At 47.1% G+C, this 19,938-nt stretch overlaps 1 protein-coding gene across 1 annotated transcript; it reads left to right on the forward strand.

The window, feature by feature from the left end:
* Positions 1-1,403: 1,403 nt before the first annotated feature.
* Positions 1,404-19,706, forward strand: CEP41 (centrosomal protein 41). The gene is made up of 11 exons (XM_073002447.2): positions 1,404-1,613; positions 3,475-3,538; positions 5,071-5,118; positions 8,129-8,190; positions 9,230-9,299; positions 10,271-10,415; positions 10,614-10,765; positions 10,917-10,984; positions 11,852-11,966; positions 13,794-14,012; positions 15,543-19,706. The coding sequence occupies exons 1-11, from the start codon at positions 1,581-1,583 to the stop codon at positions 15,686-15,688; spliced, it is 1,122 nt and encodes a 373-aa protein (XP_072858548.2). The 5' UTR covers positions 1,404-1,580; the 3' UTR covers positions 15,689-19,706.
* Positions 19,707-19,938: the final 232 nt, after the last annotated feature.

The following is a 19,938-nucleotide window of genomic DNA, read 5'->3' on the forward strand; positions in this document are numbered from 1 at the left end:
AAACTCGAGAAGTAGCTATCCGTTTGATCCACTTCTACAAGGTTAATTAAAACCTAGGAGACAAGCTGTGAGCATATTTTATTAGATTTATTACGGAGAAAGACTACACTGAAGCAAAGAGAAACATTATCCCCCAGGTAAACCGAATATTGCTTAACTAATACATACCGGCCTTATGCATGCCCAGGGCAGTGCATGGAGTGAGAGATTAGGAGTCTTGAGGCTTGTGTTCGAATCCTCACTCAGCCATGGAGACTCAATGGGATGTGTGGCACTCATCAAGCCACTTCCTTGAAACCTCTATAAGTGGGTTCCAACCTGACAGCACTTCATCATCATAACTGGCCCTATTCAGTCTAACACAGAGCTTGGAAAAGTTCCTTTTTTGGAGACGACCGCTCTGAAAACCTTCCACCCAGCATGGCCAGCGGTTCAGTTTGGCTTATCTAATGTTGTGCTGACAGGAGGATGCTGGGATTTGTAGTCCATGAAAGCCGCATTTCCAAGCTTGCTAAGCCACGGTGGGCCAATCCCAGTCTCTCAAACGGTCCTGACCTAACAAGGTTATTGGGCAGATTGGGAAAGTGACATGAATAAACCATCTCTCTTTTTTGGCTCCCCAAGAACAGATCGGCTTCTCCTTAGCTGCTGTCTGTCTAAGAGGCGTTCTTCAAACTAGATTGTCTTGCTCTGCTGCTTTTAAATGGGTTGATTGATTGATTGATTGATTGATTGATTGATTGATTGATTGATTGATTGATTGATTATATTTTTCCCCTTGGGAACGACCCGAGGACATTTAAGGAAAGACAAGATTTTAAAGCTGAAATCCATGAGTATAGAAAAAGGGGGTTTCTATCGTTAAAAGTCAATATTCAAAACCTAGGAACCATGGGTTTTTTTAAGTATTGATTTTATTGACTGTTTTTAATAGAATACTTGTTTCATTCTTTTTAAATATTTGTATCCTTAAGTGTTCTTAATGGTGTAAGCCGCCTTGGATCCCTTTAAGGAGAAGTGTTTTTAAAATATATATATATATTAAATAAATAAATAAATAAAATTGGAGATTTGGGGAGCCTCAGGGTGGATGCGCAACGAGGGACTATATTGCCCGCGGCGCCCCCTCCCCCGAATCCTGGTGCCAGCGGCGCAAGGACACGAGTGCCCGGCGCAAAGCGTCCACTCTCCTACGTCACAATCGCCACCCAGGCACCGCTAGAGACCAGCCTCAGCGGAGGCGCCCCGCGTCGCCCTGGCAACCCTCGACGCCCTTTTGTCAGAGAGAAAGAGACCGTGGCAAGTGCGCAGGCGCGTCCGGAATAAGACAGGCCGGGACTTTAAACACCGCAAGGCGGGTGGGAGGGGAGGGGAAGAAAGCGCCCCCCACGCAACCGAAGCTTGCTCCGAGGTTTTGAGTGGGAGACAACGCGCGCGAGCGCTGATTGGCTGCGGGCGCGGAGAGTCCGGCCAATGGTGGCGCCGGTCTGAGCGCCGGGGCGGCTGCGATTGGTGACGACGTGCCAGCGGGCGGAGAAAGAGGAGGGGCCGGGCGAAGGCGACGCTGACAGTTGGGCAGGATGTCGGCGAGGAGGCGCCTCGGGGACCCTGAGGTGAGGAGGGCGCCTCGAGACCCCGGCGTGTGTGTGTGGGGGGAACGTAGGCCGCCCCCCCGGCTGACTGGCTGGCTGGGGGGGCCGCCCTTCCTTCTTTCCTCCCTTCTTTCCTGGAGAGGTCTACTCCGCCCTCAGTCAAACCGGGGGTGGGGGAGGGGTGAATGTCCCCCCCTCATGGTCGTTGGGGGAGGGGTCCCTCCCCAAGACTCCTCCTGACCCGAGCCGGGTGAGGTGAAGTGGGGTGGGGGGGTCAGCATTAGGGGTGAGGCGACCCCCCTCTTACACCCCTTCCCTCTTTCGACCCCCCCCCGTGCGGTGGGGTTGGGGGGGTCGAGGGGGTCCTTCCAGATTTCCAACAGCCCCAAACCTGCCTTCCACTCTCATGCCCCTCCCCATAATCCTGGACCCTCTTAAGCCCCTCTCAAAAACTTGCCTTTTTTCTCTTCCTCGTGCCTTTTTTGTGTATGCAGGGCTGCCACTCCCACTGTATGGATGTTTGGCACTGAAAGGGCAATGAGCCGCCCCCCCCTTCATGCCTTGGCTTGTGGGTGTCTTGAAGATCACCTGTGGGGCCATTGCTTTGGGGCTAAGGCTTAGCAGCCGAATCCTGGGGGAGGGCTCTATTCTCTAATCTGCAGTTTCCTTCTTTATTTAATTTGTACTATTTAAAATAGCTTATGCCCCACCTTTTTAAAAAAGGACCCAAAGGAGCTTATATCATTAAAAGACAATTGTTAAAGCTAAGAATAATAAGTATACAAATACAGTGGTGCCTTGCTAGACGATGATAATCCGTTCCACTTAAATCGCTGTTTAGCGAAATCATCGTCTAGCGAAAAGCAGTTCCCCATTGGAATGCATTGAAACCTGTTTAATGCGTTCCAATGGGGAAGAATGATTGTTGTCTAGCGAAGACCGGCCATAGGAAAGCCGCTTTGCGAACCGCGATCAGCTGTTTAAATCGCTGTTTTGCGAAACTTAGGTCCCAAAAACACCCGTTTTGCGGGCGGGGAGGGAGCTGTCAAAATCGTCGTCTAGCGAAAATTAGTTTTTGAAGCAGGGACCAAACATTGTCCAGCAAAATTCCCCCATAGGAATCACTGTTTTGCGAATCACTATAGCGATCGCAAAAAGTCAGTGTCTAGCGAAAAAACTGTCACGCGGGGTAACTGTCTAGCGATGCATCAGTGTGCTACAGTAGAAATGGTACACCAAATCAACTTCAAAACATATTTAAAAGCTACAAGGCAGAACAAGCCAATAAAAAACTAACCCCAGGGAAGGCTTGCCTGAAGAGAAAGGTTTTTGCCTGCTTGCGGAAGGACAGCAAAGACGGGGCCAGCCTGGCCTCCAGTGGCAGGGAGTTCCACAGTCCAGGAGCAATAACAGAGAAGGCCCTCTCCTTAGTCACTCTGTAATTGTGAAGGAAGCAGAGATATTGAGCTGGTCCACAGCCTCTTTGTTCTGGGTACGCCTCGGGTCTGTTGGAAGTCCCAGTGTTCAAAACAAAGTTTCATTTAAAGCATTATATGGCACGGGGAAGATATGAGTTGGACCCAAAGGTCTACAGAAACAGGCTTGTTTCCCCCTCTCTCCAAACCCCTCTGTGGTACTCTTGGGTTAGGTTGGAACCCAGAGAATGCATTGGTGGAAAGTGGAGGAAAGAGTTTGCGTTTTGATGAAATGCCATGTTTCTCTGCTCTCTGAAGATTTCAGTATGTCACCTTCTACTATTTCTTGGCTGCTACTCCCCTCTTTTTTGGCAGTGATGTGCACCGTTTGCTTGCAAAGTCCTGTTGTCAAAGCTCAGGTTATTTTTGTTTATACTGAAGGGCTTGTCTCTTCTCTTTTTATACAGTTTTTAACCAAAAGGATCCCACAGAATCCTAAATACCAGCACATAAAAACTCGCCTTGACACAGGTAAGTCATCACTAGTCTGGGTATTGGGAGAAAAGTGTTAGGATCAAAGGAAAGAACTGGATAGAATTTGCTCACTTGCTACCTCCAACCTGGTTGTTCCCGAACTTTGAGATGTAAATGTTTGCACACTCTAATACCCAAAAGCTCCAGACCTCAGGTGGATAAAAAAAAAATCAATGGTCTTTAAAAATCAAATTGATATACCGTATTTTTTGCACCATAAGATGCACTTTTTCCCACAAAACAGGGGGGTGGAAAGTCTGTGCGTCTTATGGAGCGAAGAAAACAGATTATATTTTCCTGTTTTCTTCTCCTAAAAAATTGGTGCGTCTTATGGAAAGGTGTGTCTTATGGAGCGAAAAATACGGGGTAATTTTTTAAAAAATACATTTTTATTTAAATAATCCAAAATTTTGGTTTTTAAAAAATTCATATAGTTGATTTAAGTCAATTTCACCCTGCCTGGAACACTGGTCATGTTGGCTAGGGCTTATGGTTATTGTAGTCCAAAATGATGTCACGTCCCAGACTGGGAAACCACTCTTCCAGCCAGTGGATGTCTATAGGAAGGAGGATGTGCTCTTGTCAAGAGGTTGCATAGGCTGTGATGTCAGACCATGAGCTGACAATGAGCATTGTTGACAGTGTGCCCTGGCACATTATTCCCAGTGTGAACATAATTGCAGATCCTTAGCAAGAAAGAGAAAAATGGTTTTCCCTCTAAGCATAAATGATACATAAATATAATCAGTTTTCTGGTTGCCTATGATGAATGGGAACTGCCTCTGGGTGACCAGCAATAAAAGTGTTACAGTTAAACTACATATAACTGGTAGTCTGTTTGGGAACTATAGATTAATAATTTTTGTCAAGGTGAATGCAAATCACAGAAATCATACAATAATTGAATTGGAGGGGGCCTACAAGGGGATCAAGTCCAAGTCCCCTACTCAAGGCAGGAATCCGGATGAGACAGATGGCTGTCCCGTTTTTTCTTGAATACCTCCAGCGTTAGAGCGCTCACTACCTCCCAAGGTCATGGGTTCCACTGTTGTACTGCTGTAACAGTTAGGAAGTTTTTCCTGGTATTCAGCTGAAATCTGGCTTCCTGTAGCCTTAGCTGAAGGCTAAACATGTCCAGTTCTTTCACTCTGGGCAAACTGGGATGAAATAACTCATTCTCAGTGTTCAGGACCAAAGGAGCTAAGTGTTCAAATAATATAGCGCTGACCGCCGTAACCTATCTGTGGATTGGAGATGAAATCTGCAGAGAACAGATTTCTTACAAAGGATAGATTTCCAGCCTTTCAGCTTTAGCAGCAACTATTTCGGGAAGTTTTTTTCCCCCCAGCTCTGGTAATCCAATTTAATAAGTATAAGCGCAAGATTACTTTGAATAAACAGCAAGGTGTGTGAGCTGTGGTTAATAGCCATATACTTGCCTCTTCCAGAGGATATGGTGGAAGAATGAATTGATTCCTTGTACCGTTTTGATTAAGAGGATACATTATGAGATGTGTCTTCTTTTGCAGGTAGCAGCATGACCAAATACACTGAAAAACTAGAAGAGATAAAGAGAAGTGAGTGACATTACAGTAATAACTTCATCCAGCATCCTCTTGCCAAAAACGTGGAACAACAGAGCAATCATAGAAGTGTCCAGGCACACTCGCACACATTCACACAACTCCACTCCCAGCAGGTCTCCTGTCACAGGTCCATTCTCCCACTGGCTGCATGCTGAGTTGTGCAGCTGCTGGGTAGCTCAGTGGTTTGTTTGGGAGTTCGAATCCCCACTGGTCCTTCTTGACTTGATAATCTACAATATAGGATCCCTTCCAGCCCTGCAGTTCTAAGATGATGATGATGATGATTGATGTGAAGAGAAGCCTCGCTAGAGCAGGGTGGAACACTTACAGGGTTTCCTTTCTGCTCCACATTTAGGCGAGAGGATGCTGACCTTTTTTATATATATTCTAAATCTCTCCAACTTTCTTCCCAACAGAAGGATCCTAGAAACTTGGATGTTTGCCATCTATTCCCTGGGGACCTCAGGGTAGATGTTGGGGTGTGTGTGTGCGCGCGCGCGTATGATGGTGGTGTACAGGGGAACCTGCTGTGTGTGGGTGAGAGTAGTCCTTTGAGGGCTCATCGTGTGAGCACCCCGACTAAAGGGGAAGGGGAGTCAGAATAGGACCAAGTCACTGTCGACAGCTTGGCAGGCTGGTTTTGAAGGGCTTACAGCATCCACTGGCATTGTCTTTCTTTCCCTTTCAAGTCAAATGGGCAAGTTAAAAAAATCTTAATAGAAGGTTGGTCAAATTTTAAGATGTCCATAGCATCCTTGTGCCGTTATCTGTCCACACGTGTATCATCCGTGCCACAAAAAACACTAGAAATCTGTGTCCGATTCCAAATAGAATGCTAAAGTTCTCTGCTGAACTTAATCTGGGATGTTTAAACAGGACTGAAGGGGTAGAGCCCTCCTAAAGCTGCCACTTTTCAGATGCCAAGTCCAATTTCTTATCTGAAGATGAGTTTCTTTTTTAAAGCTTCTTTTTCAAAAGTGTTGATTTTTCCTCCCCTTGCTTTTGAGAAGCTGTTTTCTTTTCTAGTCATAAAATACTCTGTTTCACAACATCCTTTTGTTAACAAATTGCTTCCGAGGATTGAAATCTTAGCAGTGGTCTCGTCCTCACAAGCCTTTTTTGTGTTTCTGTCCTTTTTGGTCTCAATTCTCTGCTCTGCAAAATTAGTACCTCTTTTTGTGTCAGCCTCTTCCTCTCTTTAAATTCCACCCCAAGAAACTGGGTACACGCAAAAGCACTCTCACGGGGCCAGCGATGAATAGCAGCTTGTGTTGTTTAGGTAATTTGTAAACCACCTTGATTTCTCAGGGATAGATGACACCAGTTTTATGTGGCACAAAATACCTGGGACAGTATTGCTTCTGTCCGTGGTGTAACCTGAGAAAAGCAGCTACAGGCCTAGAAAATCAAAACAAGGGGAGCCAGTGGGTGCAGGTCCCATTTGCTGCCTCGCTGAGAAACTGAGAGTACCCAGAGTTGGCTGCATCATAAGTTCCTGCATTGCCGCCCATTGAAGAGTTATAGACCCCCCGAGCAGGTTTTGCTTGGGTCTCACTGAATCTCTGCTTCAAGATGTCTGAGGATTCAAATGGGCCTTCCAGTTTAGCTCCAGGTATGTCACCATGATGATGGGGAGCAAGGTGTACAGTTCTGTTAGCCTTCATAATGGGTTTTTAATAGAGCACTGTATCTGATATGGCTTCTTGACAAGGTGAGCAAACAGAAGCTGCCACTTCAGTGGGTAGATTAAAGGTGAGCAAATGTTGCTTTTCTTAATTGCTATACCTTTCTTTTCACACTACCCCTGGCAAAGAGTGTCAAAGGCTAGGCCAGAAAGGGAAATGTTTAAATATAATTTATATTTTATTTTCTGCTGGTGTGTGTATGTATCCAGTATATAATCATAATCACAGAACTGCAGAGCTGCAAGGGACCCTATGAACCATGAGGTCCAGCCCCTGTCAAGGGGACACGATGGAGAATCGAACTCCCAACTGCTGTCTCTGCAGCTGGAGACCTGAACCCCAGAGCGATCCAGCAGTTCATCTGTAGTGATGGTTTTAAGCATGGGTCAGTCCTGTTCAGTTTTGCAGAGTGACACAGACATTGGGAGTGAAGAACACTTGAGTGGGACGGGGCCTGTAAGGCCATCCAGTCCAACCCCCTGCTCCGTGCAGATGAAACCAGCTAACTCATCCTTTGCTTTCTCATGTGGCCAGGAACCGTGTGCTTCTCCATCCTTAGGCTTGGCGTGCTGCAGGAAAAGAGGGAGTGGGGACCATAGAGCCTGGCAATTTCTTTTAGTTGGACTCAGGAGACCTGAATTCAGTGTTTTGCTTCAGCCCAGTCTTGTTTGCGGTGATCTTAAAGGTTTGCCCCTTGTTTCCCCACTTCCTCATCTGCAAACAAGGAACAGGCTTCAAAAGAGCAGGGACACAAATAGGATACAAAACATCCTCATGTACCTGCTTTGTGGAGCTATGAACTTGAAGAAAACTTCCACTGAACTGGACTGTTTGAGGAAGCCCATGTTAAACCTCAGCCTGCTTGGTTATGAGCAACTAACCAACCAGAGTCAGGATTTTCAGATTCCCACGACACTCTTAATGGGTGTGGGAATTGTACCTTGGTGTGGGATCACGTCAAAGAATCTGGTAAACGAACCGATGGGCGGTAGCTGTAGTGGCAATTCTGTGAGACCTGCTAGAACTGGAAATTCCAAACTGACCAGCGGAAAGTCAATAATTTGGGCACCACATGCCTCCTTTCATAAGCCAGTGTCAAAGGACTTTGGGTCTGTTCCATAGATCTCCAGCCACGCCAGACTGGGCCCGGGTTGGATCTCCAGAACATTTTTCAGGCAAAATGCCCTTTCAAAACTTTAGAATTCTACCAGGATGTCCTTGGAGGGAGGATGATACCTATGGTCACCCTCTCCTGAAATGTATGAATCAAACTCTGTGGCAAGGCTCACCGGTGGCACCTCTTGGCTGTCTTGCAGATTACAGATACAAGAAAGATGAACTCTTCAAAAGACTGAAAGTGACGACATTTGCCCAACTGGTACGTAAAGCTGGCCCTCCCAGTGGCTTCTGGGAAATCTGTGTTTCTTGCCTCTTTGCTGCAGATTCGTGCCAAACAGGACTCTGAGGTCATGATAGGCCTGGTTCTTGCTGTACCTGAAAGCCTTTAGGAAGGACTAGGGGGCAATCCCAGCCTCTTGTAGGCTTATCTGTCACAGACGAGATGCTCAGCGCCTGCCTGCTTGCTTTGAAACAGACCGTGAGGTGTCTTCTCTGCTCGACACCTCTCATTTCTGCAGGCTGAAGAGGATAGGACGTGCCCATTTCCCCTTTGGTCCTAGCAATGCCGACACTGAAATGGGATATGGGTGGGGGTTGAGTGGAAAGTAGGTGGGGCTACATCCCCTTTTTTGGCAGAAGCCCCCATGTCCCAGGCCCAAATAAGGCATCGATGGGGCTAACACACCTTGTCCAGTTTTAGCAAGTTCTGTTGTATTCCGTGGATGCTAACACTTCTCAGGCATCAGAAGCAGGGAGCAGGTAAGAGAGTGTGCCTCCATCCCGGCTCTTGTGGAGATGATGGTCTGCGGGTTTACGATTCAGAAAAACCAGGCCTTCTCTAGCTAGCACATGGAACAACTAGAGGGTTTTGATTGGTTTGCTCGTTAGTTTGTTTGTTCATAGCTTTTTTTTTTTTACCCCATCTGTCTCTTTAAAAGAGGATCCAAGGTGACAGTATTTAAAAACTAAGATCAGTAAGTAGGCAAACGTTTTAAAATGGTGAAATAGATGTTCTATGTGGTCTGTCAGCTGCCAACCTTGAGGTGGATGGCAGAGACCTGGCCCCCTCTCAGGCTGAGTACTAGAATACATGAAAAACTGACGCACATGATTCCAGATATGTGCAGAATGCCTTGGACTCCACAGAGTAGCTCTTGGTCTGTTTTGCCAAGAGATATGGGATTATCCTGCCTCTCCCCCACCCCCCTCATGTCTGTCTTCCTCTCTGATTCATGGCTGCTTTCTGAGTCCCAACCCGCTGATGTTTGCTAACCCTCACCCTTTCCTTCTACCTGCAGGTGATCCAGGTTGCTTCTCTTTCTGAGGCAAACTCAGAAGTACCGTCTGAAGAAACACAAAAGCTAGATGGTAAAAAAAGCTAATGTCCTCCTTGGCTATGAACTGAAGCTGATTTTTTTTAAATCTTTCAGCAACCTGGTGCCCTTGAACTATGTGAGACTTGAACTCTACAGTTGATCATGGGAGTTGCAGTCTGATCTATTTGGAAGGTGCCAGGTTGGAGAAGGCTGATTTTCAAGTTCTTGAAATAGCAGGTCATGTTGTGGAGGGGAAAAGTGCAGGCAGAAATATTTTACATCAGTGGTTCCCACCCTTGGGTGACCCCGGTGTTCTTGGACTGCAATTCCCAGAAGCCTTTGCCACCAGCTGTGCTTCCTGGAGTTTCTGGGAATTGCAGTCCAAGAACACCTGGGTGACCCCAGGTTGGGAGCTACTGATTTCTACAATATAGCCAACAGTGGCCCAATCCACTGTTTGGGGCCACCTAATGCTGTACCCCTTGGCCGGACAAGGATGTTTACGTGGAACATGTGGAAACAAAAAGCACCACCTGGGTGGACTTTTAGTTGAATATTTTAAGTAGCGCCCTTGTGCCATTCTCTGAAGGAGCAGCACTCTTTTCACACACCGACGGCCACGTCCTCCTTTCTTTTTCTTCTTTGGAGAGCTTCCTGACTGGTTTTAACAAACACCAAAATACTAAGAATGCCCTCAACATGGTGGCCTTGGCAATGATGTCATGTCATCAAACGTATCAGAAGCCTTGTGACCTCGCATTGATTCCAGCTATGCAACATACCTGGCTGCATTTTGGGGAGAAGGCTTTGGATCTGGCCCAGGGCCACTTAAAATGATGTTGAAATGTCTTGGAAACCTCATTGTTGCTGTTGTTGTTTTTCTTGAGGGAAGGATAGCATTAAAAAAAATTCTTACCATCTGCTATAAGAGGAGGAGAAGGATTATGTGATCTCTCTCAAATCCCAGAGGCCCAGGACATGGGGCGGTGAGTAATTCACCTCCATGATCTCTGATTCCTTCAGAAGGTGATGCGGCTCCTGCAGAGAACAGCGCTGATGTCGTAGCGGAAACGAACGGCAAAGTCAGCCCCGGAGAGAAGCCAGCCAGCCCCATCCTGTTCATCAACAACACCGGTGCCGGGGAGGCTTATCGCTCGACCCTGCAGAGGTACGGAGCGATGCGTCTCTGCGCTCTGTGTCTTCCTTTCTGTCTCCTCGCCTGCTCTCCTTCTCTTGACTCTCATGCAAAAATGGGATTTTTGCCAGACCGGCTTCCAGAGGAGGATAACAGCAGGCCTGCGCACGTTGAGCGGTCTTGGGGGGGGCTTTCCTAAAATGTAATGCCTCCTCTTCCCCCCCCCCCCAGTGTGATCAGTGGTGTTGGTGAGCTGGACCTGGGAAAAGACACCCCGAAGAAAACGGAAACGAGTGTGAAAGAGGGACCCTATCCTGACTGCCCCTATCTGCTGTTGGATGTGCGTGAACGGGAGGCCTACGAGCAGGGCCACATTGTGGGAGGTGAGGCAGGCAGGCAGGGCACGCTCTCTGGGGGGGGGACCAACTCTCTTTTCCCTATTTCTGCCGCGTCTGTTCCCCGAAGCTGGGAATATGAAGCGCCCCACGTAGAACCGGCCGTTTTCTAAGTGGGATTCTCCTCTTGCTTCCACAGCGTACTCCTACCCCATCGCCACCCTATCCAGGACCATGAATCCCTATACGAACAACATCCTGGAATACGTATCCTTTGCCTCGTGTAAAAGTGTGGAAGCCTCTTGCTCGCTTTTGTGCTGGCTTGAGAGAAGGGGGACGCTCAGGACGACAGCATTTCTTCTGGGGAGGGACGCTCTGTTGGCCAGGCTTGGCCAGACTTTGACCTCATAGGCTCACTTCTTTGGAGATTTCCCCCCCCCCCGCCTGTGTTCCAGTGCCCTTGCCAATGAGACCCCGGAGCTCCATGGGAAGCGGAAGTGGGGAGAGGGATGAGGAAGAGTCCTGGGGTCGAGAGGAAGGGCCCTCTGTGAGTCAGCAGGGTCTCTGGGGCCCCATCCTGGGCTTGCAGTGGAGCAGGTGTTCCTGCCACTCTGATCCTCCCATCGAATGCTCCGTGCTCTCATCTCTCTTCAGAAACTCCCCTCTAGAGTTCCTCTTGCTTGTGGACAGCTGGGGGAAGGGTGTAGAAATCTGTTCCCCTGTCTTCCCCCTTTTCTACTGCATCATATGTCTACCTCTCCAAGCAGGGGGAAAGAAAATCCCAAAATAGAAAGCATATTCCTTTTTTAAATGTCCAGGAACATCGCTTAATTTACTTCACTTATGAACAGAATATACTCTGATCAAGACCTCTCCTTTTCTTGTATGCACCCATTGCTAGGCAGTGATCCCCTGTTGTGCCCACCCACATGGCCCCTTCAGAGGAAACAATGCACCCTTGTGCACGTCGCTCCTCCCTCTGAGAGCCTGCTGGGCCTACCTCTGCCGACGGATTGAGGGGGTGGGTCTAATGTTGGTAGCTGCCTTAGAGTCTGGGAGGGTCGTTGAGCTGCCCCCCTTCTCCTCCACACCTCTTCACCTGGTTGTATCAGCCTTAACTCCTCCACCCACCAGAAAAACGCTCACGGGAAGATCATCATTGTCTATGACGACGATGAGAGGGTGGCCAGCCAAGCGGCCACCACTATGTGCGAGAGAGGCTTTGAGAACTTATTCATGCTGTCTGGAGGTATGAAGGACGACTGGACTGGGTTTGTTTTTGTTTTTAAATTTTCCTGTTAGTGTGTTCAGAGCCTTTCCTGGTCCATAGAGAATACATTAGAAAAGTAGGAGAAATTAGAAAATTGACTACATTTGAGGAGATCGTAGAGGAAAGACAAACTCAAGAGGAAGGAAATAAAAGAAAGGGCACAGTAAGTGTGATTTATAAGACTCTAACAAAAGGTTGGATATGAAAAAGCTATGATGAGAAACCAATGGCAAGAGGATTTGGAAGAAGAGGTTAAAAGTGAGGATGGGAATAAAATAGGTTCACAAAAAATAATGAACAATATGTCTATAAGGGTAAAAGAAAACTGTTATAAGGTTGCTTGGAAATGGTACTTTACCCCACTAAGATTGAATCTTATAAATAAAAATGTACCTTCTCAATGCTGGAGATGTAAAAAGGAAAAAAGGAAGTCATTTACATATGTGGTGGAGTTGCGAAATAAGAAAGAAAGAGTGGGCATTAGTTTTCAAAGAAATTAGAGAAATTATTGGATATAATATTCAAACATCACCAACTACAGTATTGCCCTTTTAATTATAATCAAGGATGACCATCTTTAAAAGAAAGAACTAGTTGTTATAATGGTCAGAGTTGCATGACTAATATTTGCAAAAAATTGGAAAAATGACAAATTAATCTTGAAGATTGGTATAAAGAAATGTGTAGTTTAGCGATCAATGATAACCTAACATGAACTAAAAGTAAGAAGAGGAGTGACAAAATACAGTGATTTCAAAGAGGTATGGAATCTATATTTGAATTATGTTTTTGTAAAAAGGAGAGGCCATAAGCCAGCAGAAGAATCCATGTGTTTTTGGAGTGGAAAGGAGTAAAAAGAAATTAAAAGAAATATATTTGTTTATCTGGTCCCAAGGGGAAATTCTTGTACGATATATATGTACACACTTTTTATGTTCGTATTGTTTTTCTTTAATAAAATTTAATTTGGGGGGGGGAAGAGAGAGAATGGAAAGACCTTGGCGATGGAACTGTTGTGGCCCTACAGTTCCCACAATCCACAACCAGAGGCTTGGGAATTACAGGAGTGGTTGTCCATAAAATGTGGCCTTCAGTGCACTTGTCACCCTGCTTGTGCTCCCAGGAAAGAGGTCGAGTCTAGACCACTCAATTCCAGAAAATGCCATATCTTTTGAGCGGGCCTAGTGATGTCTGGCTTGGCAATTTAAGATTCAGAAGGCGGCGGGTTGGGAGAGGCCGGCTGAAGCAGATTCAGTGAATTGTCCCAGATTCAGCCTCAGGGAAAGTGAGGTTTCTGGATCCTTGTCAACAATGCAAACCACCTTTTGCCTAGGTTTGGAATTTCTCTGTGCTCTTCCAGGAGCAGTGGGTTGCAGAAGAGTCCAGGTATAAAGGCACTCTGCCCTTAGCTTCTAATTCCATAGCCCTCCCAGGAATTATCTGGAATGATCTGCTCCCACAAAATAAGCCTAAAACCAAAGCGGATTGATGGGATTCCTTACTTTTTACTATGTAAATCTTCCGTTGGCCATATGAACATAGAGAAGGCCACCATCCAGCATGATGTCTCTGTGGCGCAAGCGTGCGCCTCCGGACGGGTGGGGGGACACGCGAATTTCAGCCTTCTGAGTGCCGCTGGATTGCCACTCCTGTTGGTCCCAGCCAGCGTGACCAGTTCTGCTCTAACCAGACTTTCCAAGTTCCTCCGGATTCAGTGGCTAAGCTGTCGTTGGGGCCAGCGATGGGATATTGGGGCCCGGGCTCTTTCTGGAAGACATCTCCCCGTCTCCCTTTTGTGCCTCCCAGGCCTCCGGGTTGTCGTTCAGAAGATCCCAGAAGGCTTGATGACGGGCTCCTTTCCTGCGTCTTGCCTGTCGGCCAGCCAGCCGGGGACCACCCGGAAAAAAGCCACGCCCAGGCAGCCCTCGCCCCCGCCGGCTGAGAACAAGTGGAGATTTACAGCCGAGGATCTGCAGAAGATCCAGCGCTACCTAGAAGAGGAGCACCTTCCTTTGGACTCTGCCAGTAAGACCCGGCTCTCAGCAAACTGAGGCTGTCCCGTGCAGGCAGGAAAATGCAGAGCCTGCCTGGACTTGTTGATGAGGATGCCATGGGGCCTGGGGTCTGTGGCAGGCAAGGACCACGTGCTGAACAGTTAACAAGCATTCCTCTGGAGCCAGCCTTCCTTCCTTCCTTCCTTCCTTCCTTCCCTCCCTCCCTTCCATCCATCTTTCCTTCCTTCTGTCCCTCCCTCCCTTCCTTTCTGTCTGTCTGTCTGTCTGTCTGTCTTCCTTCCTTCCTTCCCTTCCTCCCCCCAGAAGATCCAGTGGAGGTTGCAATATTAAAAGAAGAAAGTTAAGAGCAAAGTAATAAATTATTGCAACATTTAAAAAGCATTAAACATATTCCAACTCATAAATAAGAGCAATATTAGGAGCTTAGGCCCCCTGGTGTGTCCCCACCAAATGCACCTGTGAAAGTGATGGGACCAAGAGGAAAGCCTCTCCTGATGACCTTTATTTGCGTTTATTAACTCAACAAGAATTTTAGTGTGTCTGTTGGCTGGAACACATGCCTTTCCAGCCTTCTAACTCATGAAGATCATTCTTAAACTGTCCTTGGGGCACCCTTCATGTCCCATTCACACCCAATAGCTCTTTCAGCTAGAAGAGCTAGAAAGATTTTTCCTCTGCTTCTTATATGTTAGATAGGAGAGCAGACATAAACAAGTTAACAAGTTAACACTGAGTCAGAAACAAGAACTAATCAAGTGTATACATCATTTGGAGAAATACAGGTAAAAGAAGAAAAATCTGCACCATGGTTCCTTAAATTATTTTTATTGGCTTTGAGTTTGTCATAAAAACAAAACAACAATAGACCGGGAAGTCAAATGCGAGGCAAATGCTTAATCTCCTCCCTTTCATTTTACACTTTTAAAAATCAACTGTATTTCTCCTAGGCTTAAAGATACAACAGCCTATATCGTTTGCTCAGCTCAAATAAGGGTAAATTTGAGTTCTGTGAGATTTGGTTAAGAAGCCCCTCCCTCGCTTTTCTTGTGCCAGTCTTTCACTTCAAATTAAAGCCTCAGAGCTATAATTTATTTTAATAAAATGCTTGATAATTTGCAGTCAGCGAGCCAAAAATGTGTTCTGTTGAGGCCATCCAAGCAGTATCCAGAATTGAGACCCAAAGCATGCACAGGGTGATTCAACAGATATTTCTGATGACTAATCATCACACATTTTTCCCCAGATGGCACCATAAAAATAAACTCCAAATAAATGCTCAGCCATGCCCTAAAGTGCAGAACCGTCCATGTTTTGATGCTGAGGTGAAACAAAGGGGATCAGGGAGGCAATGGGAGAGGTCACCAGTCTGGGATGAAAAGAAGCTCTATTTGTCAGGGGGGGGGGGCAGAGTTTAGGAAATCGTTTTTTGAGATCCCGGTTCCCAGAATCGCTCCACCAGCATGACTAGTGGCCCTGCCTTCTGGGGATTTGGGATCCTTCTTGCCTCACTCCTCCTCCGTGTCTTGTCCTTCTCTTGCAGGCCGCCTCAGTCGTGGTTCTTCAGCTCGTGATACCAAGGCCACGGCTGTCAAGAGCAGCCAGAATCTAGCCACCACCAACTCCGCCGTGGCTCTGAGCGCCCGCTCCCTCAGCAGCAGCAGCTTGCAGAACAAGCCGTGGAGATAGCCTGTGTCTCTTTTTTTCACTGAATAAACGAGAGCCCCCTTCCCGGGGCCCTTTGATCACTACACCCCGTCTTTCGCTTTTAGGAAGGTGGTATGCAATGGACCAGGAGGTTTGTGGGGGGAGCCCGTGTGGCCAAGGCATTGACTTCCATGGGAGAGGGAGGACAGTCCAGGCCGGGAACTCTTGGGGCAGAAAGGAAGCGACTTGGGGGGGGGAAGCAAAGGGATCTTCTGGACATCCCCGGCGAAGACTTATATCTGAGTTCTTTAATCCCCAACAGTAGAAGGCATTTCTCAGTTGTAGCAGGCACCCTCGGAGCATGGAACCTGGAGAGATCAACAGATACGACTGGATTCTGAACAGATGCAAAATTAGCATGGAAGTAGCGGACACAATCAAGGACGAAATCAGTGTCACGCTCCTCTTTTAATTCCTGACGGACTCAAGAGACGGTGGCACAGCCACGGAAGTAAAAGCAACGGTAGACTTTTCCCAGGTTTCCAAGTTCACGTGTACTTTTGTGCCCCAAAGAACACCACCTTTTCTCCTCCAGGTCTTTCTCGGTGGAGCCTCTGCCCACGGTCCGTTTCCCCTAGTATTAGCGCTTCCAAGCTTCGCTGTGGAAACGCAGAGGGCGCGAAGGTGGCGGGGAGGTTCTGTTCTGTAAGGGTGAAGAATAACATCGGGGGACAAATCATGAAAAATGGTGACCAGCCGCAGAGTGGAGGGACAGTGTGAGGAGCCTCAGAGCTACGGGCTGAGTTAGTCCACCAACAGGCTTAAATAAGTAAGATAATCTACCTTTGTTTTTCTTTTTCTTTTTATAGTTGCCAAGGAGGGAAGCTGTACCTCCTCATTGATTCATTCCATTGTATGCTTTGTTGAATTTTCAAGGTGATGCTGAACATCCCAATGAAGGGGTATGTTCTCTCCCCACCCCCCAGAAGAAGTGGCTTCCAGCTTGGAAAGCAGCAAAATAATAATTGATGGTGTGAAGGTACTGCTCAAGGCTCTCCCCTTCCCCTCTGCTCTCAGAATCTGTCCCCTCATTGCTGCTCACCTAGTGGGTGAGATCCCGTGACAGCCGCCACTTGGGGAAGGTGATTTTTGAGCAGGAAAACAGTAGAAAGAAGCTAAGCCTCTCCCCCCCCCAATCTGTCACTGCTCTTGTGAAAGTCGCCCCCCCCCCCCTTTTCTGGCCCTGCTTTTCCATTAGAAAGGAAAGTTAGATGGCTTGTGAGAGGTCTCTTCCCACTAGGGCTGCATGCCGTCTTGTTTCACCTTGGTGATTTGTCCTCACTCATCTAGGGCAAACCTACTGGTTGGGTGCACATGTGTGCTCTGTCTGCTTGCATGATGGCTCTCTGTTCTGCAGTTTGCCTTGTGGGCTGGACTGGCTGTGCAGAAAGCCTGTGTCCTCTCTAGTTCACATTAGAGTCAGAGGGTCTGGTCCAGATCCTCTTCCCCCCCCCCCCCCCGACCTGGGGCAGCGCTTGCAGATGACAAAGCAGTCCTAACGGCTTCTGAAAGCCGCTTTCTTGGCCGTCTCAGACGGAAACGGGGCAATTATCTGGCAGCCCGTCATCTTAACCGAGAGCGCAGAGGTCATGCATGAAGGCCGAGTGCTGGGACAGAGAGCAGTCGCTCTGATCCTGCTTAGCGCTCTCAGAGGTTATTCCTGCTAAGCCTTGCCTTGTCTTCCCTACCTCCCGTCCTCAGCAGAAGAGGGACAGGCTGAGCCCGCTCTGGAATCCCCAGAGGTCTGAAAGTGGCCTCGAGGAAAGGCAGGAACCGGTTGGCTTTCCCTTGCCCATAAAAGAAAAAAAAAAATCTGTGTGGGTCTCTGGACAAGTTCCTGACACACATCAGTTCCACAAGCTCTTTTTTTAATGGAAAAAGATTCTCCGTTAGATGTTTTGGAAGGCCTGGTCTGACCTGAGATTTCTGTTCTTACTAGCATGGTGTGCTTTTTTCATAAAAAGTGGCACCTTTTTCTTTCTTCTGCCAAAACATTGAGGACTTTATCGAGAACTCACTAGAGTGGGGGAGAGTCGTCTCCTCTCCGATTTGAAGCGCTGGTCTCATAGAGTTACCCCAACTTTCATCAGGCGGCGTCATCAAGCATCGCTTAGATGGAGCTGAACGAATTGCATGGAGAGAGGAAGCTGCTGCTGTTAGGATCCCAGGGGAGACCCGGTGCCTCTTTTTCGCCATCAAGAGAGCGCATGAGAAGCACAGGGGCTGTTCTGATGCAGCGGCTTTCAAGGGCGGCTCTTCTCGAGACGCCAAGGGTGGCATTCTGATTCCTGTTGGCCGTTACAGCCCTGCAGATGCTCAGTTTTGCCCTGTCAAGAAGAGATGCACAATCTTAAGAGCAATGAAACTAGAATCAGGGCGGTGTAACGCAGCCCGATCTTAAATGTTCGCATTCACCAGACTGCCAGCCTTCCTTTGTGGGACCTTTCTTTTTTTAGAGGGATTTTTAGAGACATCTGTTTTTATATGCACGTATGATGCTAGGTTTAAAATTTGAAAAATAAGGTTCCTTGCAGAGATGACACGTGGTTATCATGAAAAAGGATTCTGCTTCCACGGCCCCTGCCTCCACTTGGATGATGGGGACGTCTCTTGTGTGGGGGCCACATGGCGTGAACAAGGTTGGCTAGAAAGATATTTTACTCTTCCGCTCCTGGAAATGTCTGTTTAAATCTGACCTTGATATCCCTCAGTTTTCCCATCTATTCCCCCCCCCATGGCCATTATCAGCCGTTTTTGGTTGAAGAGCAGTTGTTTTTCCAGAGAAGGTTTCCAAAATTTTGGGATCTTAAAGTCCTGCAGCCAGTCCTGTGGCTCAGCCATTCTCTGGTGTGGAAAGGGCTCTTGAGTCCACAGGTGGCCGAATGGAGGCAAGTCACAGAAGCCCCCTTGCCTTCCTCGTCCCTATCTGCCTGGAGACCTCCAAGTACCTTTTTTTTCTCAATGATAAATAACCTGGCCATGTGAAATGAGGTGTGTATAAATGTCATGTTATTTATTGTGAATGACAAGATGGATTGTGGTTTGGTGGGTGTTTAAGCCTTGGTGTGACAATTCTGCAATGATAAAGTGAACTAACTGATATGATGTTTTCTTCTGAAGCTGGAATTTTGGTTGTCTGTTAATCGGGTCTCCGTTTGGAGGTGCATATTGTTGTAAATTACTAACTCATGCATGCATGTAAAACGAAACACCTGCTAGTCCCAGTATCTCCTAACAATTTATACAGTCTTGGACATTGTCGTTTGGTGAGTGTCTAGAGATCATTGCTTGTGAAAGGACAAATTTAAAGATTCCTCAGGGAAATAAGGATGTCCACCCAGCTCTCTGTGTTTAAACTAGATGAGCACTCAAATCTGACCTTGGCTGAAAACCCTGTTGCTTAGTGTAGCAAGTTGCACTAGAGTAGGCCATTGAATCAGCAGAGATTTAGTGAGTCAAATCCTCTGTAAATTCCAGGGACTGAATGGGTCTACTCTAGTTGTGAATTCCTTTGCTAAGCTATAGGATTTTGGCCACTGCATCTTTCTTTGGTCCCTTAAGCCTAAATGCTATTTAATTCTGTGCAGTGGCTTTCACAATACATGGCATATTGTACCACCACCCCTGCTGGATTAACTTGCAACTGTCGGGCCTTTGTGCATGCTTCTGGTTGATCAGATCCTTGTTTTGTGGGGCAGATGTCCTTCCTTCTCCATGGGATGCTGAGCGTTTTCATAAATGTCTCAAAAGCTTCTCAAAAGCAGATACATTTCTCAACTCCTTTGTTTGAAGCAGAACCTCGCCTAATCCCTGGCGCTGGAGGAAACGCTCACATGTGTTTGATTCTCTCGACTGGCTTTGCGGATTTTATATATTGTGGTTTTGACATGAACTGTGTCAACTGGTTTGGCTCCTACTACTTCTTTGGAAGGGTGAGATCTTTGTGTATAGTTTGGCTTTTATATCATTTGCAACTCAATAAAAAGAGAACTGTCCTCAATTTCTATGAGCCATCTTCTGGTTTTGAGTTATCCGTGTCCCAGGTAGAAACTGTCCCAGGTCCCTTGAGTGCTCAGATGCGTTTCTGTTTGGCATCAAAAAGGAAAGAGGATCTCTTTGAAATGACCTACACTTCTGAAGAGGCTGAAATCCAAAACCTGCATCTCTGTGCATGTGTTTCGGGTTTCCACAAACAGGAGATACAACCGTGCACATTTCCTCACGAAAAGCCG

The sequence above is a fragment of the Pogona vitticeps genome, chromosome 5, assembly GCF_051106095.1.
Source record: "Pogona vitticeps strain Pit_001003342236 chromosome 5, PviZW2.1, whole genome shotgun sequence".
Classification (NCBI taxonomy): domain Eukaryota; kingdom Metazoa; phylum Chordata; class Lepidosauria; order Squamata; family Agamidae; genus Pogona; species Pogona vitticeps.